The sequence below is a fragment of the Pipra filicauda genome, unplaced genomic scaffold (assembly GCF_003945595.2).
Source record: "Pipra filicauda isolate LSUMZ 115617 unplaced genomic scaffold, ASM394559v2 scaffold96_size2947999_pilon, whole genome shotgun sequence".
Classification (NCBI taxonomy): Eukaryota; Metazoa; Chordata; class Aves; order Passeriformes; family Pipridae; genus Pipra; species Pipra filicauda.
This window is the reverse complement of record NW_024105164.1, coordinates 768,726-791,356: the sequence shown is the minus strand read 5'-3', so window position 1 is coordinate 791,356 and position 22,631 is coordinate 768,726. Positions and strand designations below refer to the sequence as shown.

The window sequence follows — 22,631 nt, the reverse complement described above, 5'->3', positions numbered from 1 at the left end:
CCTTCAGGAGAAAGACCAGTCTACTCTCCACATATCCCATGCCCACCATGTTCTGCAGCAGATCTTTGGGCCAGCTCAGCAGAATTGTCTGCAGAATTGTCTGCAGACTGGCAAAGCAGACATCTAGTGACAAACACTTCCTGCTGATCAGCTTTTATCCAAACCCCTGAAGTCCTCTACAAGGCTTATTAGCAGTGCTAGCCCTCCTTCACAGACAGGAGGAAGGATAGTAGAGGAATCCAAGGGATTTGCCCAACACCATCTAGCAGGGCAGGAAGAGAAACACAAATCCCAAACTACAGACCACTGGTTTATTTGGGCCTGGCTGCACTCCACGTGCTTCTTGAGTTTTCCAGGTACCACATCGAAGAGGAGGTTAGCGGTGCTCTTGCCAGGAACATGTGGGAGAGAAGAAGCCCTTAAACTGGCAAAGGACAGAACAGAGGCAACTGCCCATGGGGAGAAAGGCAGGCAGGCAAGGGCAGAAGGACCACCTCAGGCACTCACACCAGTGTCAGATGCCAAGATGTTTACAGGAGTAAAGAAATAGGCAATGCCCCGAGAGAGGATATTCGCAGAGACACCTGACAGCAACTGCAAAGTGCTGTGCCCAGGAAGGGTTTGATGCAAGCAATTGAACTGTCTTGAAGAGCACAAGAACAACTCTCCTGATAACAAAAAGGAGAGATCACAAGCAGGGTGGTGAATACAAACGTTCCCATGGAGAAAGATAGGCCTTTGGTGTGAAGCAGTTTTTTCAAGCAATTTTCCTATTTACTTAGTGCTCCTCACTGGACTGTTTGTGTGCTAAAGGTAATCAGAGTGTGCTCAGGCACCTGCTCCAACACAGACATGTACTAAAATGTCTGTTTTAGCATAGAAATCAGTCACGGAAATACCACACTCCCAGCACAGGGATTCCATGTGGAAGGATGCTGTTAAAACCATCTCAGTCATCTGGCATATTCTCAAAGGACTACGCATAGGAAACCTTCCTACCTGCTCCTAGACTGCAGAAATGGAAGGACTTTCACTGCAGCTCTTCAGGGGTGCTTCTGTCACAGGTTGTCCGCTCTGTCAAAACATTGCCTGATTGCTGTGTTTCAGGAAGTGGAAAGTATGACAACTTTTTCTGAGGAACACTTTATGATCCATTGAAAAACATCAAGTAAAAGCCAAGCCATTGTTAGGAATGGACTTTGCAATTCCCACTTTGAGCCTAGGTCTGTAAGCAGTACAGCAAGAGACACATTCTGGTTCTCACAGGAGAGTTAAGGGATACTCAGACAAAAATTCTTCCATAGTTAGCCAGTTTCTATACAAAGCAAATTTAATAAAGGAAAAATGCCAGGCCCAGTGTTAATATATGACATAGTTACTCATAAACACACAAATCGCAGTATAAAAATAATAAGGGGTAAAATTCTCAAAGGATTTGTAGCCTGGCTGCTTAATGAATTATTTGGTTCAATGGGCAAGCAAAACCAAACACACACACACAGAGCCTTACAAATGCCTGAGTATTTGGACTGAGTTCAGCTACTCAGAGATCTCATTCAGAGCTCAAAGTCCAAAAAGTGAATGGAAAAGATCATAGAGTGCTTCCGTACCTTAAAAAAAACCATAATAGCTCTCTAACTGTCACTCTGAATTCAACAACATAAAACATGTGCCTTTACCTTGAGGTACTGATCAGTGACTATAAACTCTTGCAAATGCATCTATTGTTTTTTTTTTCCTTCAAGTAACTCCTGCTTTTCCAGTAAGATGTGGCTTATTTGAATCAATAGGCCACAGTGCCTTTCCTGTTACAGGATGCAAGAGATCGTTAAGAAGGCAGAAGAAATTTATGAAGATGCATCACCATGTACTTCTCTCAGCATAATTTCATTCAGAAAAATTAGGTAGTCAGTATCTTCAAGATGACAGCTTTGAGAAGTACCTGGAGATGTCAGAGATGATCACAGCATCTCTGCTGAGCCCACAGCAGCCAGCAATACTACACAACACTTAGTAGACAAGAGGAGTGAGCAGAAGTGAGTTTCAGTTGACCAAGTGGAATTGGCAAGTTTAAATCTAACTAGAGCATTCTGTGATAAATGCTGTGTGATCTTTGATGACAAGTCAGTATTGATTCCCAGTTTCAGGCCATTGAGAAGAAAGAGTACTGTGCACCAAAATGACTTGGACCAACATCTCATGATCTCTCATTTACACGCTGATCCCACCCATCCCTGATCCACTTAGGAGATCTGCAGAGATCACAGCACAAGAGGTTACAGTTGACACACGTTTTTAGAAGAGCAGTGAAAAGCTATTGCTCAGGAAGTTTCACTCACTGAAGTAATTAATCAATAATTACTAACGAGGTGTGGTAGACATCAGTCCACCTCAGTGAGAAAGGCACAAAGCCCTGAAAAAGACAATGCTATAACAAAACAAACCCAGAACACCTCAACCACATGCCAGCATCGGTTCCTCATTTCCTGTCTAAATCCTGAGAGCTGTTAGCTTTTGCATACATTAGGAAACACTGCAGCCAGCATACTGCCCACTAAAGAGGAGCAAGCAGGGGCTGTAGTTCCTCAAAAATAATACAGTGACTCTCCCTTAAATCAGGTAAGTATGAAGCTATTCCTAGTGAAGGATAAGTAAGAAGCTAATGATGCTTATTAATAGCCCTTAAAGCTATCAGTTCATCTGAGTTAAATGCAGCAGTAATAATCCCTTTACGACCTTCCTCATTTTTACTGGGGAAATGGACAAAGTTTTATGAAATACTGCTGTTAACCTCAGATTTCAACTATTCTAAATATTGAAGATTACACTAACCTGAATCAGAATCTACCAGGCTCTGTTATGTATACATATCACTGAGGACCTGGACCAGAAATGGTAGGCAGCAGCTCTTCCTCTCAACACTTCTTCAAATTCAATAGGATTTTTGCCACAGACTTCCACAGATATTGAATGTACATGTTAATCTGCCATGAGGCATGCCTAGACACTACAGGTCACCCAATTTGAGAAATTGGATTATAATGGTAAAGGTGGTAAGGATTTCTTGCTGTTTCTTCACTGTTAGTCACATATCACTAGTCCAGAAAACTTGCTCTTGTAACAAGGAAATGCTTAATAAAACCAAGCCTTAATCTGAAATACATAAGTTACATCTTGACCAGAAACATGGAAGAGAAGAAATAGTAAGAGACATGTACTGTTCAGACTGAGAATTTTCCCTCTGCACCTCTACTACAAATGTGGATAATCATAATCACAAAACAGAACAGAACAGAACATAAAGCATGTTCTGGGGAATAGGAAAAACACTGATTTTTCAGAGACTGGTGGAAGTTCTCTCTCTAGGCACATTGGTCCTTCAGTTTCTGCTGCTGTGTTCTTGAGCCTTTCCTCCGAAGGACTTATTACAATGCAGGATGTAGGCACAGACAAGTCAAAGGTCTAGTTTGAAATAGCAAGAATGAAAGCCATACAAAATCTCATCTGCTAGATGACACTCTATTCACCTTGGCTTTTGCCAGAGCTTGTTAATAAAGGGGAGAAATGTACATGAGTCTGCTCAACCTACAAAATGCACACCTGGCAATGCACTTGGTCTAAGAAGTTTGGTATTACACAGCAAACCTACATATTTATCTTTGAAGTAGCACTATTGGTTTTGATTGTGGTTTGTGGTTTGTTTGATTTTGTTCAGATTGGCAAGTGGCTTTGTACAACTCAAAACATTTTAAGACTCCAGTGTACACATTTGTTTGAGTTGCTTATTGTTCCTGCACAGAAAAGGTAAGGAATTTACTATTTGGGTCTTGACTGCACCCAAGAGTTGACAGGGACTCTGACTATAAAGCAGCCTTGAACGTCCTAACTGATGGAAAATGAAAATTTTACCGGATTGGTCAAAGTCAGCACATTAATAACTTGACTGCTGTCCAGCTCATTTGTTAGATCCAGAATTAAAGGTTAATACCAGAAGCAATGCAGTTTACAAGAGCGGGGAAGAGCGTACAAGAGCCGGGCTGTGGCTCATGTGCACAGGAGCAGCCACAGTGTCAGTACAGCTGTGCATCAAGAACAGCAGCCAGTTCACCCAGAGCTTCAGTTGTTCCAGCTGTAGTTTTGCCAGAATGCAGGACACTTGGGGATGAATGAATATGCTGATGGAGACAGGAAGGATAAGACTTGGGAAACATGAAATGTTTCCGGGTTAGCCTAATCTACTGCTTGTATGGTCCCACTTCCCCTTCAACACTGCACATATTTAAACAAGTATTCTGCTCTGTTTCTAACATGCAAAGGCATGAAAATATAACAGCAACCTGGCAAGGGGAACAATAATCAGCATTTGAACTAGTTATCATGAAGGAAACACAGGGGAGATTTGTTAACACTGAAGTTGCTCTGTTGGAAATGAAAAACGTGGTTAGAAGGAGAGTTGGAATTCCCACTTCTAGGTTCACTGCATGGTTAGACATACCACAAGTTGTTTTGATCTGCCTCCAAATCTCCATTACCCAGGGCAGGGTAGTAAATTTGTAGCACTGACCTGCATTTGGCAAAGGAGCTTTTTCACCCTCTCAGTGCATATTGTTTCTATATAGGAGGGTACCAAAGAGAAGAAACAGAAAATCCCTCTTATCTAGAGAGCTGCCCAGACGGTGACTGTGTGTAACAGGTGGGAAATGAGAGATTCCAGCAGACTCCTGAGACAAGGTGCTTCACGGATTTAGAGCACCTCCTCTGTGAAGATAACTTCCTGCCTAGGCCTGGCAACCAAAAGCAGCAGTGTGCCAGCCTTATTAATTACTGGTTTAGGAATCTGAAAGGCTAGAATCCTTTTAAGATGTTACTAAAGAGAAGATTCAAAAAATATCCCCCAATGGGACAATTTATTTCTACTAACTCACTGGTGACTTTGGTAGGTGCAATCTGGAGAGCTGACAGGTGAGACAGGTAGTTAGGGAAAACGATATCAACACATCAGAAACAACTGTTTTACCCTACTCAAAGTGAGTCTTAGTAAATTCCTTTCTGTAACATGATAGTGTCTTTTTAGTCCCTTACATGTAAGCTATGCCCTATCTCTAATCAGCATCACTCTAGATCTCCTCAGAATTAACCACTGCTGAGCAGTCCACAAAGCAAGCCCTGAAGTTCTACCATAAAGCGAATGTCTTCTTGATCTAATTTTATGTCAGGGCAAAGCTAAAAAACCACAAAGAGGTTTCTGTGGAACCGACAGATAATATAAGATTCAGTGCAGTACAGTTGCACACTAAAGCGCAATGCACGTTGAGGTCTTTGGCCTGAGCAGAGACACAGTTCAGGGATAAAAAAGGTTGACATGTGAAGACTAGACACAGCATGCTATAAAAACTGTTAAGTAGCATATTAATTGGATTCTATTGGACTTATAATCAGATATATACTTCAGATATTTTTGCATTCCAGTCCTCATTAGCACCACAAGACCTCAAAAGGATTCCATTCACACACATGCTACCAAATTAAGAATACAGATCACATTCCATAAAACAGCACACTACGTACACGCATGGGTGTATATATCCTTCCTTGTGATACTGCAGTCACTATGAAACACAACACACCTACTACATGCTACCAAGAGCAAAGCAAGACAGGCTTCATATAGGTGTTCAAACCCCACACAATTTTTCTTTAAATACTCTTGTAACACGTTCCATGACAATGGTACTAGAGCCATCATCCAAATTCCTATCTGCCTTACATTTTTATGCAAAGTAGAAGGTTGTAGTTTGCATTTTACACAAGTTACTCAACAACAACCTCTAGGACTTTGCAGCCAGCTGCTTTTAAAATAGCACACATGAGAATAAAGAGATAATTTGGTAGCATTCATCCTCACTAAAAACAGGAGTCGTGCAAGAAGTTGGGGCTTTAGAACAGAATCAGGTCTGATTTGATAAACCCTATTGTTTTATACTTAGATAACTTCCTGTGGAAAATCAAGCATATCTGGCAGTACCTGTTCCTCCTTTTCTTTGGTCTTGCTCCTGGAGACTCTGGAAGAGGTAACATCCTGAGCTGGAATGACAGAGATTTGATGCAGTGGCATGTTCATCACACCGCCTCGTTTGGTCCTAATATTTACAGGAAGGAGGCTTGAAGGCAGTGCTCATTCCGTGCCATTGTCAGGCCTTGCAACTAAAAAATAAAAATATTAGATGATGTTAAAGTAGCTTGAAATGCAATTATTTCTAAACCAAAGCTAAGTAATTCACTGGATCAAGACGCATCTCTTATTTTCTCTCCGCATTCTAAACAGGAGAGAGTTTGGTGCACTGAGTGTGGAAAGACACAGAAGTTTTCAAGAACTTTAACTAGACAGGTCAGAGCACAATTTATGCAAAACGAATAAATAAATTATCAATCAGTTCTGAAAGTGTTCTGAGAGCAGAGTTAGAGGGCAGGGATCATGCTTGAGTCTGCTTGGACAGGGAGAAGGAGGAAGAGCAGCTCTCCCAGCTAAGCAGTGGGAGCCGGATACCTGAAGATGCAAAGAGCAAAGGTCGTGAAGGTAGTTTCCTAAACTGCCAGTCCCATCATACTGGATCAAACTGCCTCAAGTATCGTCCTGAATCACACTGAATGCTGTAGTTTTGGCTAAAAACAGGAAATATCCTGCATTTAGCTCTTGTCATTTATGTACCAGCTGGCAATAGAAAGACATGTCACGTGAGCTGTTCCTTTCTTAAAGACTATTAGAGATTAATATAAACAAAATCCCTCACTAGGGATTGTGAATTCACTGAACTACACACACTTCATCTTTCTCTTACTAATACAACAGGGAAGCATCACACATAGGAAAGATAGTGATAGACATAAATTAGCCAAAATTGGCAACGCTAATCTGAAAGGCAGGCATAATTAACCGTACCTTTTATTAGATTAGTGAAGTTACCTTAAGTAAGAAGCTTTTTAAAACACGTAGGATCATGGAGTGTTTATTTGGAACATAACTTGCCGCAAATGAGACACAACTGTGTTTAAAGAAAGGATTACAGGGGAATTAACACAGCAGGGACCATATTAAACAGGGCAACTAAATGATGCACTGTTTTTCTGTTTTCCATAACATATCAACTTTTTGGTTGGTTAGTTTTGAATCTGTGAAAGCAGAAAACAGAGACGAGATAGATGCCCTATATATTATGTTGCTTAACAATTTGGAAGTAGTGTAGCTTAGCACTTAGTGCATACCCTAAATTTATGTTGCCCACATTTTTTATTGAATATTTAATTGGAAGTTTTAAAGAGAGGCCAAGCTTTCTAGGTTTTTGATTCTGCAAAAGACACTGGTCTGGTTCTATTTCCATTAGACTCCATAGGAGCTGTGTAAAATGAAAACAGGATCAAATATTTTGACTGCTTTTGATGAAACAACAGAAAAAAAATTACATATTCCAAGCATTTTATACAGAGAATGATAGTTCACTATCCTCTTTGCACTATGGGGGAATGAGTTATCACAGGTCACAGAGCAAGTCATGAGCAAAACCAGCAATGCGTGCAATGCCTGCTGCATCCCAATCACACACTGCATTTGCTGGATGATGCTCAGCCAAATTCAAACACTTTACTGACTCGTGGTCAGGATTTATATTACTTCTATAGAGGCCAAGACAGTACCTCATAAAGCATGCGTGAAAGCTCTGAAGGTAATGCCTCCATAACTTTCAGGCATCACTTATTTTAAAAATAAAATACATCAGTATGCATAAGCAAGCAACAACAAGGACACTTCCTTACTGGAGGACAAAGGGAAACATGGGAGTTACCAGCATTATTGAATCTCAGCATAAAAAGAAAACACAGAACCTCCTCAGGTCCTCCACACACCTGCTTAGTTACATCCTCTAAAGCAGCCAAACCAGAGAGGATATAAACGTGGGCTGAGATGGGAATATCAAACCACAATAAACAAGGCAGGAAGGGAAGGTATTTTCCCAAGAAAACATAGGGAAATGAAATCCAGAGAATGTTAAGCTTCAATGAAAATATGCCAGCTAATATGTTCTGTGCTACTGCCAGTAATAACTGAGCTCTGTGTCCCCCCTCAAAAAGGGTTCTGGCCTTGCAGGCAAGGACATGTTGCCATGACTGTAAAGAGAACAAGGAAAATTATTAGAAAACACAGTTTACCCCCTCTGATGATGGCAAACAAGTAAAACCAGTTTTTCTGCAGGTACTTCGAGGACAGCATGTGTTAGAATTCTTTGAAAGAGCTCAAGCAGCAGATATAATCCAACTGGATATTCAAAGATGATGTGAAACAGTTCTCCTCCGGTAAAGAAGCCCGGTAGATGTTCTAATAAAGCCTGCCTTTGTTCAAAGGTGGCTTAGAGAAAGCTGTAAAGTAAACCCAGATGCCCCACTGTAGCATCCCCAATCTGCAAGGTCCCTAATAATGCACGCACTGTATCAACCTAAAGCACGTTAACTCCACAGCACTAATTAAAGGATAAAGTTACGTGAATGAACAGACCATCTGCAGCACCGAGTACGAACAGACAAGGATGCCAGGAAAGCAATGCCACTCAATACAAAGCAAGTTGCGACAAGCTCCACAGGACATATTCCACAGCTAAATTAATTCCACATGCTACCTGATTCAGAGGTGAGGAGGTGGGCAGCTGCCAATTGGGATCCAAATTTCAATCACATCAAACTGGGAGCCTGCCAAAAATGAAGAAATGCTAAGGCAAGGGGACTGCTCCTACTCCTACTGTAGTAACGAGACTTTCTCATTACTACAGCACCTGCATCCAACAGCAGAGTACACTTGCCCCCAGGAGGTGGCAAAGGGCTCAGCTTTCTCCTTCATTGTGTTTTATTTGGTTCATAAACTACATATGTAAGGCAAGTCCCATGACCACTGCTGTAGATGATGTTCTATTCACAAAGGAAAGACTTTTCGGATTCTTTTTGCCTGGAAAGCTGAAGCAATCATAGGGTGCCAGGGAAGGGATAAAGAGGGTACATACACCTACTAGGTCCCATAGGCAGGGCAGTCATCTGCCTGCAAAGGGATCTTATTCTCCTCCTGTCCCCATGGTTGTTAACATATCATTCAGTGGGGTAAAATACTTAAAGAAAACCTCTCTTAGGAATTTGGGAATTCAGCAAATTATAATAAAGGTTAAGCCTTTTTTCATAGCTGGACTCTGTAGAGATTTCTTTACTCATGCTGCCAACAGCCAATAAGCCACAATTTAAACGACTGCTCTTGTCCAGAGAGACTTCCCGCAAAACTGGCTGCGGCACACAGGAATGCCAAGAGAGAGGACAGCTTGAAGCTCAACTGTTCCCCCTATCTATAGCCACACTGGTTCCAGCCAAGAATGGATTCCAGCCATAGTGCCATTGCAGAGAGCCTTCGCAAACGAATACGACTCCGAAAGACAAAAAAGGTCAAAATCCTGGCCACAGAGCCCAGAGGAGATCTTAGCCTAGTGAAGCTAAGATTTCACCCACCCAGGTAGTCCAGTTTTGCTTTCTGCAGGGCAGACAAACAGTAACTAAAAATGCCACCTGGAACCACATCAGCTGGGTCGTCATTACATTGCCAGAACCACGAAGCTGCAGCAAGAACAGTCGGATTCAGAGGAAATGAGACAGTCTCTGAAGGCAGTTGAGCAGCACAAAAGGAAGGAAAAGCATGCACATGACTGGGGCCTGGTGGCTGTGGCCTTCCCCTGAGCAGTATATCTGACAGCAACATAAGCAGAAAATTAGATTCTTCTGGGTTATCAGCATTAAGTACATGATGTTAAGGAAACTTCCCAATCTGACCATTCACTAGACTCTCTGGCAGTCACACTCCCAATGCCAGAGACTTTCTGGGACTGCTGGGACTGAAGCCCCTTCATAGCTAGCAGCTCCAATGACCTGACAGGAGCTGCACTTGACTCCCCACTCACACAGTCAGACCAGGTTTCCTTACTGGCTCGACCTTAGGTTTCCCATGGCAGAATTTCAGATGTCTTGTTCCACAAAGTAATTTATTCATAGTGCAGTAACACAGAAACAGCCCACGATGCTTCCAAGGAGGACCCTTAATAAAGGACCCCCTGGGCTTTTACACCCTCACAGTCTACCCACATGCAAGTGTCACTCTTCCTCCTGAGTCCTCCACCCCTGCTGTGGAGGGGACGCTCTCCAAGTGTCCATTCACCTGGTTGGTGCCACCCATCTTTGTAGCCTTTGTTATCCAAAAGGTTGGCAGTTTGTGGCCTCTTGTCAAGATCCCACCCAGAGCTCAATCTGCAGCTTGTAAAGGGAGCTACCTGTACCAGATGTATTCCTCAACCATGAGAAGGGACAACTAACAACAAAAGGTAACCTCACTGTAAGAGAAGTAGGTGGGAAACCACTTGAAATCCCATTTCCATCATCCACCCCATCAGGATCTGTTTCCTAAGTGACAAGAAGAACACAAATCAGACATCAGGTGAACTGAACGGTCCGTAAATTGTTGGATTGTTACACTGAGAAGTGTCCCTGGGAGAACCCAGGTGGAGGTCCTCCCTCATCTGCCACCTACTGCAGTTTCTCTGCCCATTACACATTCAAAAATGAAGGCTAAACTGCTCTTTGCCAAAGATTCCCAGCTAGACTGACGCAAATAAGCACAAATCATGATCTTCTGTCTACGGCTTCATATCTACCAGAATCTAAAAGCATACAGGATGAACAGCAGATTAGGTCATTTACACTTTAGAAAGTCCACCATACTCCCTTGCTACATGGCATATGCTGGAGAACTTCAGCAGAAGCTCTGGAGCTTGGCTGCTGACGTACACAGGCCTTACCAAAAGAAATGCATACTAAGGATGCATGAAGGTGTGTACATATGCTTTGTATTACTCACAGAAGGGTAAAAAATATAGCAGTCAAATAGGTCAGTTGTTTTCCTATTTAAAGTACAACAGATATTCTGGATTATAAAAGAATCTGTCTTAATGCACATGAAAGATGTGCCCTGGAAACTGTGGCAGAAGGAAGATGGTAGTCGCTAACAGAAGGGAATTGGAAGGAGTTCCACCTATCAGTTGTTCTGGTCTGCCCCAAAGTTTCTTCCATTTTTCTTCAACTACCCTAGTCCCCGGTAACGACAGTGAGCTGCATCACGTAGGTCATTGGTCTGATAATCTGTTGCAGGGTGGGCAGATCAAAAATAAAACAACAGATCGCTGATGTCCAGATAATCCAGACACTGAAGTACCATTCATGGCTGTGACAATCCTGCAATGGACTAGATCAGCCTGAAGACTTCAGGGGACCTTCCAGATGCAGGATGAAAAGTGCTGTTCCGAGTCTTTGTGGATCACTGCCGTGCAATCCAGCCTTCTGAAACTTCCCCTCTGTACAGCACAAAAACAGATCCAAACAAGAATGGAAACCCTCTGAAGAAACCTCTGACTGCTGCTAGATGGTGTAACATCTTCATCAGATGGCTTACTTTTTCCTAGTAAGACTTGAAATAATTATTAATGCAGATTTGGAATCTGTTTTTCTGTTGGAGGTCTTGATGTGAAATCTCAAAGCCTCATTAAAAAGAAAATCCTTTGGTTTTGGGTTTTTATTGCTGTTGTTCTGAAGGTAACAGTTCACTGACTTTGGAAAATTCCTATGTGCATCTTAACTTTCCCTAGCTACTCTGACATTTCAGATGGATATAGCTTATGTCTACTTTCTGTACACTACATTTTCCATATTTGCAAATATTTCCAATCCTATTAGCTTGTGTTGGCTCCAGTTTGAAGCTTTTATTACTTCATTTTGAGCTTGTTCGGACTCTTCCCCTACTAATGTAGCTTACATAATCCTCTTCTAGAGATGACAGATGTGCATTTTCAAAAAGAGGATCCTGCATCTGCGTTTCATTTTGGTTTACTGTGGCTTAATCAGTACTTTGTTAACAGCATTATTTAAGAGATGTTATCAAGCCTCATGCACTTCACATGCATTTGTTAACTTGACAAACAAATGTAATTAAGAAAGCCTAAGGGAGAGGAACTAACACTTCCTTCTCTGCAGTACCTTTCACATTTCACTTCTAATGTTGTACTAACCCTGAAAAGAAACCTTTTATTCAGACCAGGCAGATATAATTCTGGATTATTGCTATTTACAGCTATGCATCTGCCCATATATCTTGCACTGTTTACTAGCTCAGCTGTAACTTCTCCCTTTATTATCTCAGTTCCTCCTTTCCTCCACCTGCTAGTGTCCTAAAAATAATCAGCTTCAAGCCTTAAAAACATTTTTCTTCTAATTTTTTTTTTAAATCATGTTATTGAGTAGCTGAAATCAAAAGAAAGGCTAAGAAAGCGGACAAGAGATTCTTCTGCAAATTACCTGTGTTCCATTTGAAAGCTTCTCAATATACAGGAATATACAGGTGTAGACTATGCACAACACATAGAAAAACAGAAGTATCTGCCAGCTCTAGCTGACTCCTCTCAAAATGAGAATATGATTACTTCTACAAATATAATACAACTAGACAAGCAAGCTGTTAAACTACATTATCAATAAATAATGGTCCTAGAGCTCTTAGCATCCCTTTTCCTTGATTTCAATGGAAGCTAAGGAGGATCTGCATCTCTAAAAAACAGGTTCCTTAAAAACTGACCCCTTCAAATCAAATGAGCTGATAAATGCAATTATGAACTAGCTTAGCATTCAGGAAAATAAATGTCACTTCTCTCTGTTTCAACAACACAATAATACAGTATTTACAGTCCCCTGAGAAACAAAGAAATTACTTCTGTCTGCTTCTGCTATTAATAGCAACTTACCTGCATCAAAAGCATCAATGATCATTTCTAATGTCCTGTGGAAAGAACAAAGCACCAGATGTTTCACACACACCTGGGCAGTAAGCTCCTGCTACAGAGGCAAAAATTCTTTAACTATATCAGTGGTCTGCTGGGTAAAACACATTTTTAAGTAACTCCCCTTGTATATTTGTTGATGAACAGTTCACAATAACATTAGCATTAATCCCTGGAACAGTCTCTATAATAAGCAAAAAGAAAGAGAGATAAAGCAGGAGTTTCATCCTCTGCATTGGGAAGCCCTAATGGTGGAGGCCTGGGAGAAGTCAACAGCCAGGGTTGGTGTTTTCTCAGCCAGCAAGTTGCTCTTCCTGCTCCACTGAATTCCCAAACCCATTTGCATAAGGGGGTGCCATTTGTTCTTTTGAGTTGATAAACACCATTTCACCTCACCCCTTCACATTAAACACATCTTCCTGTCCCAACGTGCTTCCAAACTGAGCAGGTGTGTGAATCACAGTGCAAGCTGCGAGTCTTTACAGCTTTGCTGCAAGCAGGATGTACTATCACAGCATGTTTGGGACTTGCCTTATCACTCTTAGTCATGATCCTATCAGCTCCCACAATGAGTAGAGACTGGCTTCCCGAGAAATTAATGCCCCTCTCCAGAAGAGGCATTCTTCCCTCCAATTTGACACCAAAGCCATCCCGCAAAGCAAAAATTAGGTTGTCTTAATCACACAATTCCAAACTTTTCTTAAAGACATGGATGATGACTTGCTTCTTCATAATACTCAGTGTCAGAGAACAGACCACAGTATCATGCCTATTGCTACAGTTTCTGAGAAGAGATGTCTTTCCTCCTTCATTGGCTGTCCAAAAGCAATGCACAGCAGTAACCTACATGGATTCCATCACCAGTGATGCAATGGTGAGCACATCTTTTCCTTACTAACCCAGAGAAACAGTTTGAGAGAGTAGTGGTGAAGTTTCATACAACCCCAAACTCTTAAACTAACGGAAAAGAAACAAGGTCATATTATTGTGAACACAGGTTTGGGAACGGCCCGCTAAGATTGTTGCAGCTGGTCGACTGCAATTGCAGATCACTGTACAATCAACAAAAAAGGGTCCATAGTACACTACTGGATACAAAAAACACTCCCCTCACCCCTAGTCATGGGCAAAAGTCAAACCCCACAAAACTATGACATGCCAGGGAAAGACAGCAAGTGACGTCAAGGAAAAGGTAAAACCCCAGACCTCCAGAATAACAGCAAATCTACTGGAAAAATGCGCACATGATCATCACAATTTGGCAAAGTGCTCCATATGACAATTGATGTTTTTTAGAAGAAAATGTTAAGTGAAGATTATAATCAAATGGAAAGAGAGACATATTAATACATGTATAGACCAGGAAGAGAAATTTCACCAACATATATTTGCAGGCAAATTTCTAGTCTAGTATACAAGTCCACATGATATAATGTAACACCTATGGATAATTTATGATCACTTCCCATTCTCCGTTATAATCCTTTCAGGGCTCACAAAACTCTAAATCAGTTCTGAAATCCAATGAAAAATGGCTCTGTATTTTTATCTTCAAAATTAATAAGGGCTATTAAAAATGCATAAATTTACATTGAAGACAATGAAAGCCTGGGTTTCTCAAACACTGTAAATATTTACAATGCAAGATAGTGATGAAACAGAACAATCTCACCATTGTTCAGTGAGGACATTGCTCACATTCTGTATTGTACAGAGATAACAATCATGCATTTTTAGGAAAATTCTGTGCTTTATCACTTATTTTCCATTACATTAGAGGCTAACAGTTTTAAAAGCCATTTACGAACAACAGGTGCCTAAGCAACATTCTTCTCTATTGTTGAACTGCTACCAGGCAAAACATTCCTCTTAAGGCAGAGTAAAAAGAATATACTATTGACTAAATGGTTCTGTGTTTTGAAGAAATATGAAATCATTCCTCCTCTGTCTTTGGGTGAATAAGAAATTTCCAAAGCAGAGCACATAAGAATGTATTTCTTTTGCATGATTTACAAGTTAAATGTCAGAGATAGCTTTATTTACAGGTTTAAGTTACAACATGTCTTAGCTGTGGAAGTCTTAGTAAAAATCTAGGTTTCTTTTCTGGATCTTTATGAAAAACCTTTAAACTCCGAGGAAATAGCTACAAACCACATTCTTTAGGACTTGCATGATGCAACTGGAGAGCTTAAAACCAGTGTCTTCAAAAGTTCAAATGTAGAGTAAAAAGAGCAATGCACCAGTGAGTTTCTTTTCAACTATAATTTCCCACATTTTAAGGCAACCCGAATTTATGATGCAAAACTCACTACCAGAAGTCATTTGCTATCACCCAAATTTAAAACTTTGAAATACATTTTAAATACAGGGAAATACTATGACTCATTAAAGTATAACAGGCTTTGGTGAGAACTTTTTATTGGGAAGTATACTCAGGCATAGTATGTCTGCTTTATGTTTCCATCTTTTTCCATGTTGATACCTTCTCTATACATTTGCTAACATCCAACAAGAATCCCCTGTCCAGAGGGCAATGTGGGAAGTACCAGTACTGTGAGCTGCACGAGTACTTGTTCTCCAGGCAGAATTAAATCCTGGGGGAGTCCGCAGCCCCATTGACATCACTGCCCATCTTTAACTTTATTTCAAGTATCACCAATACAGAGTTGTGCTCACTGGCTGTGGTTCAGGAAGGCAAATCATTTGAGTTCTTCAGTTTAGTCACTTCTGTGCAATGGAAGGATAACAGTACTTCCACTTCCCACCTCTGGGTTGCTTGACAGACAGTTTCTGTGGGGGTGGTATTGTTCCTTACCATGGCAAAGCACAGTACCTGGCACAACCAAGAGCACAGACTGAAGTGCTACAGTAATATAAGCAATAACAGCAGTACACATCTGAGTCACTCCTTCAGATTCACACCTGCATCGTCACCAAAAATTGCCAGATCTTGATTTGAGACAGTTGCTAGTCAGACAAACATGGTATTTATCATCAACTTCAACATGAAAATTATGCTATGAAGAGTTTAAGAACCTCTGTGTCACAGTATTATCATTAAGTAGTAAACCTGTATAAAACCTATAGACAGAGTCCAGGACTGTGAACAGAACTGATTCTGCTCCAGTGCCAGAATAAGAGAGCTGCTTCCAGCTGCAACCTTATCGTGGCATATGCTGGGTGGTTAAAAAGGCTGCATGTGCCTGTCTTACTGTAAGTGTCCCTGCTGTAGTTTAAAGGCCAGGCAACTGATTTCAGAAGGCTGAACAACAGCACTGATTCCCTCACCCCCACTCCCCACACCAGTGCTGACACTGACATGCACCGGCAGTGGAAAAGCATCAGCACAGTTTCCCTTCATTAGGGTGTTATTTCACACAAGCGTGCTGGCACGTGTATGTTGGTTCTGCCCATCTTTCCCCCACAACAGTGCTCTGTGCCACCCAAAAAGAAGAGACTGGCATTACTGAAACCCACAGACAAGGCATTCCTTACCACAGTCTATAAAGGGCCAGTCATCCCCACTGTACCTAAAATAGCCACTGGATGCAATCACGAGATGAATACATGATTGTGGATTCCTTCAAATCACTGCCTTCTTACATGGACAAAAAACCAGTGTCCAGCAGTTGCATCCTCACCCATTGTCCTTGTTCTCAATTCAGCAATCAAGTGTTGAGCCTTTCTGTCCATCCAGTATTAGTCCCTTCATTTCTAAAAGTATTTAGAAGTTTAGAGATTTGATAAGAAATTTAGAGAAACAGCACAAAACTCCACCAATTGATTCCTATGCACTTGCAAGACCTATATAGAATCTATTTAATCACACCCAGGACAGCTTTCTATCACCAGAACTACAGCAGTATTTCTGAAGTCTAGCTGTCACCCATGAGCTGCTCAGTGCCAGTAAAACACAGCCAGCTACAGAAGGCTACTAAGACAGAGAGAAGTATCCAGATACAGAAAAAATGTACTTACTAATGAGAAATATTGAGAATTGCACAGGTCTGTTTCTTGCTGCTGGAGAAGAGGCTGACTTGCAGTGCCCTGTTGCCCTACTCTTAAATGACTACCAGCTTTTCCTCCAGCAGATGCTTCAAAGCGATCTTCAAGTGTCTAGTAAGGGTGAGGGGTGGCCCAGGACACTAGACAGCAACATGCTGTGACACAAAAGCTGGTTTCAAAGGAAGCTGGTGATAGCTGGAGCAATACAATGGAATGGATTCTGGGATGCTGTTGCTTATCTACAGGGCAAGTAAAAGAAGTTGTTATATGAAGTTCTCCAAACACGGAAATAGAATTCAGGATCATGGTCACATCACTGACACCAATTGACATGTCACATTTTTTAACCCAATCACATCTAGAAGTGGCTTTTTTGTCTTTTCCACAAACAGATGCTCTTTGCTTTAAATTAGTTTAGACAGAAGCCAGTGAGATGAGCCAAGTGTGCTAAACAAAGCCTATGCAACTCCGGTGCACACAAGCACTACTGTAAAACCTGAAACATTCACGAAGAAAAAACCTGGAAGAAATAGTAGTTTTTATCAGGTGTCTGCTGAAACTGAAAGCAGAAGAAAAACTTGATTATTTATCAAACTAAAATTTCATCAGTCCTGGAGAAAAATGTACTGTTGTAGAAAGAGGCAAGCACCAAAACTGTTGAGGCTCCATCAGAATTTTACATCAATTGCATCCTGAGCTGCAGAGAAAGAAACCTATAAAACTTTAGCCTACTCTCCTCCATATTTTCCAGGACCCATACCTACTGACTACATAGTCTCCTTCTCTAAGTAGTTACAATTACAATAATATTCAGGGACATTTGTTCTTCCAAAGAGTAGAAGAAAAATTACTACAGACAAATAATTTGAACGTCTACTGAATTAGGCTAATGGAGAGATGGCAAATGCGAGAGGTTTTTTCTTAATTGAAAAAAAGAAAACTACCCCCTATTCCAAATGCGACAGATGTTAGAAAGTCAAGATAGAAATCTCCTCAGTATTCTGCTCACTTAAAACAGTTGGCTGGTTCAATTCCAGACAGTCCCATCTTTGGCACAGGCTCCCACACATGGACTGTACAGCAGCATCAAGATGGTCATAATGTATCTAAAGACTAAAGACGACTTCTGGTTTTGAAGTCACAGGAATCCAAAAGTAACCAAAACACTGCTGGTTTCATCTTGTAGGACCCAATCATTCCCAATGTGTGCAGCACTGTGCTTAGGAACAGGTACGGTCCCCTCTGCATCACAAGTGACCTTGTGCCTGACACGGTCCTTCTCCGTTAGCTGTGCTCTTTCTGAATAGGGCATAAAGCCTTGGGCTTGGACAAGTTACACTTCTTGTTTTACAGGGACACATAATATTCAGTGAGTGGTATTAGCTGGCAACATTACCATCATCTTTCAAAGAAATAATCTGGTACAATCTCACATCAGCTACATTTTTCACAGAGTTAACAGAAGTTTCCCATCTCAGCAAGGCCACCTGATCTCTCTCTGCCTCATTACAGAGGACAGAAATCATCTAACTTAAGAAACAAAACCAACAAAAGGCTAAAAAGTATTCAGATCCCTATCTTCAGAAACATTAAATACCTCAGCTGAAAAAGCTCCCTCTTCTTTGCTGTGCTGCTTCTGCAGCAAAGCCAGGCAGCTGTCCTGCAATGCTCAACCAATGCCACCTAATAGCTTCAAACAGGAAACAACAATGTAACAGACATATAAATGTTCGTTTCTGTGCTCTTAGATTGAGTCTTTGGGGGTGGGGGTGTTTTTTTAAAGAAAAAAAAAATGTCCAGGAAGCAGATACCCACCAAGGAGGGCATCTTCTCTGCCTGAAAAAGAAGACATTGCTGGCAAAACTGCACCCTACAGCATTTAGCTGGGGTTAAGACTCAGCATGAATCCAGTGCAAAGTCAGTACCACCACCTGGTCTCCCCCTGAAATTCCCTACCCAAACACTGATTCTGTCCAGACTTTCCTCACTGGCAAAACAGAGATATCAGTTCAGTCCTAACTGCAGGTTATTAATTAGAATACTTCTCTGATTAGAGATCACCAGTGGTATTACAAAGTAGATTATTTTTAGCAATTGTCTGATTGAGCCAGAGCTACAGCCAGTTTTAAATTAGTCGCTGCTTCTTCTAAGATTACATTTTAGACACCAATTTCCAATATTTAGTATCTCTTCAAAAGCCATCATCTATCAATCATCTTTGCAGAGAAAAGAGCAAAGAGGAAGCAGCTATCATACACCCAAGAAGGGACTTAACATTTTCAAGTTTCCTGCTCAAAGCCTAGAAAGAACAGAAATAGGAGATGAAGACATATGGAAAGGCACAGTGCCTTCAGACACCAGTGGTGAAGGCATTTACAAGCTCAAGTAACCCATCCTCTGACAGCTGTCATGTTGGAGTGGCACCTTTTATAGAAGGCGTTGTAGAAGGTCCAAAGACAGCGTAACGTGCTGTTTTGTTGCTCACCGGGTTAAAGTATGACTTAGCCTGCTAGTGATTTTCTTGGGTTTTTTGGCACATTACAATAAAGGAAGAAAAACAGGCCCACAGAAAAAAGGCTTGGCTCAGAAACTGGCCAGGTCTCCTTGACTCAGAGAGGATGCTGGAGACAGGATAAACAGCATTTCAGAAAACCAGGCCTGTGCTGTAGCATGTCCATGTCACTGGCCTTGGTAGGATACACTGTGTACAATCAAGCTGCTTTCCACTCCCATCTCCTGCTGACATGAATTACTTTCAGACTTGAAACCCAACAGTTTCATCATCTTATTAAATTCCCTATTCCTGGCTCAGATGTCTCTCACATGCATTAGTTAGATTACATCAACTACAGAGACCTGTCCATGAGCCGCATAGGATACAGCTCAAAGGCGGTCAGTCAGAGGTCAGATCATCAGCTCTCTCGAGTTCTCCTCCCTTATTCTCAGAAGCAATGCAAACTGTGTGACAAGGGATAAATACATGTTTTGTGGTGTCATGTGGAAAGGGAGAGAATACCAGAGCATCAAGATGCAACTGGTAAACATACCTTCCTTGAGCAGAGCATCCACCCTGAAGCAGAACCATCCCTGCGGCTTCCTCCCACAAGCCCTGCACAAGGCATGGACAGTAAAGACAGGCTAAGCCAAACCCAGAGACCAGAGAGTCTTAATACGGCAGCTAAGGAGGACTTGAAAAGGCAGCTGACAAACAGCCAACCAGCAGGATGCCTGCAGGGCATCACAGCCCTACCAAGTCTGTGCAAAGCACCTGTAGTACTGCTCAGTGTGAACATGCCAACTAAAAAACTTCCCAGGAGGTGATCAAAGATGGATGAGACAGACTGAACACGTGTCCCAGATGACAAGTAGAGCTCAAGTAAACAGAGAAAGCAAACAACCGTAACAAATGTCTAACAGACACAATGGAAGATCACGGCCAAGAATAAAATGCATGATGTATCTAATTCCCTTTCTATATAAGGAACTGATCCTGAGTCAGAGCTTCTTTGCTCTCAGGCAGCTGGACCACGCAATGCTATGCTTGCCAGGGTATCACTAACAAAGGAAAGTGAGTGAGAAGTCTTATCTTGAATCACATGTGTTCAACAGCAACTGAGCTGGGATCCTTGCCTTGTGGTTGCAGAAGTTGATATCAACACCACTAGCGAATAAAAGCGTAGGCCTCCTGCAGATACAAGTGCCTCAGGGTCCCCAAAACACCAAATACCGACCACAGGAGATCCTGGAAAGACAAACACTACCAAAAGACTGTAAAGCATATGTCAGACCTACCCTGCTGTAACTGGCATGTACATATATAGAGGAGACTCTTCCACACTTCACTACAAGCATCTCAAATGAAGCCTTATGGAGTAGGGATAAAATGCAAGAAGCACTTAGGCAATCCTGGCAGGAGGTACAGAGCTCTGGCAGGGCCACCTCCTGCTGCTTTGAAGTTGCAGTTTTAATATATCACTTGCACGTTGTCTCACTAGAAACAAAGTCACACGTATAATTTAAGTGATCAGATGGATCAGGTAGGGTCAAAGAGGAATAACTTTGAACTTTGTGTGGTTTGGAAAACACAAGAGAGTTGTGGGTTCTCACTGATTTGCCTGGAAAACACCACAGTGCAGTTTTCTTACACTTCTAGGATGGCACATAAAAAGAATCTCGTCTCTAAAAGGCCTTGGGAGCTGCAGAGTTCCACAGGTGTGCTACAGCAGGACTCTTTTTCACACACCTGCCAAAGCATGTAGCAGCTCGTACAGAACAACATGGAGACCTTTCAAGCCTCGGAATTTTGTGATGAAAGGAAGTTGGTGAATATTTCTACAACATCAGAAAGACTTAACTCTAGCGGTCTCAGCCAGAAGTTATCTATCCTCCCCTGTCAGGTCTTACCCTAAGATTAAGAGTACAAAATAGCAGAACATCTCTGTCACGAGAATCACAGAAACAACATATATGCCTCACACAAAGGAACTGCTAAAAGGCAATATACAGTTTTCATGCCCAAAAGCAACAAACATATTTCAAGGCTACAGTAGCAAAACACTGCATAAGAACACTAATGCATTTAGAAGGCTAAAATCTGATCTCATTTTATTGGCTTCTGCTTTATTATGCCAAGAGCAAAGTTAAAACTCCCTTTCAATATTTTAATCAAACCTGCTGCTGTTTTTGACTAATTCCCAAGATCAAGCTAGCCTGACAAGAATCCTGTAATTTTACAATGATATCTCTCCTCCCTCCACCCCCTTAAGTTATCAAACATTAATTTTGTGAAGAGTCTGCTGCATCATGCCAGGTCTAATTTAGTAGCAGTACTTAAACTTTTCTCCTAGGCTTTCAGAAGGCCTTGCAGTGGAAGAAGGCCATTCCATAGCAGAAGGATTAGCACAGTCTGATATTTTACAGTTTGGTATCCTGTGGTTGCAGGTTTCACCCACGTGACCTATCTTGTGTCTAAAAAAGTGCTATCTCCACGGGCTTTGGCACAGGGTAAGGCTGCAGCTCTCAGTTGTGACATTGCAATTTATATTCCCTTTTTCCTGCAACATTAAAAGTTCCGGCAAATACGTGACATTTAGCCAACAGATTCAGAAGTTACTGGCAGTGTGATTGCATAAGTCCACTTCCCCTTAGAGAGAAGGCTAAAATTTTTTTAAAAAAATCCAAGAACCTTACAGGAATCTTGATACAGGTGACAACTGAGTCGCAGGAAACTAAGGTATGCATAGGTGAAGTAGTTTAAGCCAGAAAATTGAGGCCAGAAGCAGGAAAAAGACTCAGATTTCCTGTCTCTCTCAAAAAAGCCTTTAGCTGCGAGTGAACTTCCTCTTCTTTTTGAAGCTAGGCAGATTTTTTTTTCTTCTCTTTGACACAACACAGCATTTAGTTAAGTATGCATTTATACTGTTTGGTATAAAAAACCCCTTTCATCTAGAAATCACTTGCAATGTCAAAGAGTAGCAGCTCCTCTGCAAATCTTCAGTCTACCTGCTTTTTACGTATTATATTCATGCACATATACACACAATTTACAGAAGCAGCTTCAATGCAAATGAATGGTCACAGATTGTGCTAGAGAAAAAACACTGACAACAACTGTCCTTCCTAGTCCTGGCACTTCCAGCTCAGATTTGGCAGGCAAGCTCAAGATGAAAAATACTCTAAAAGTCATAACGATAATCACATTGAAAAGGACAAGATTTTGGATGC

General features: G+C 41.5%; 1 protein-coding gene across 4 annotated transcripts in view; it reads right to left on the bottom strand.

Annotated features, from left to right (window-relative positions):
- The window catches only part of MARCHF8 (membrane associated ring-CH-type finger 8), a 95,503-nt gene that overhangs the window by 67,067 nt on the left and 5,805 nt on the right, over nt 1–22,631 (bottom strand). For 3 of the 4 annotated variants that reach the window (XM_027718648.2, XM_027718610.2, XM_027718619.2), the window contains exon 2: nt 6,026–6,204. In XM_027718648.2, coding sequence (XP_027574449.1) covers nt 6,026–6,121 — 96 coding nt within the window. In that variant the 5' untranslated portion in view covers nt 6,122–6,204. Of the gene's footprint in view, nt 1–6,025; nt 6,205–8,669; nt 8,689–22,631 lie in introns of those variants that run through there. The other variant, XM_039377898.1, reaches the window with a different exon arrangement.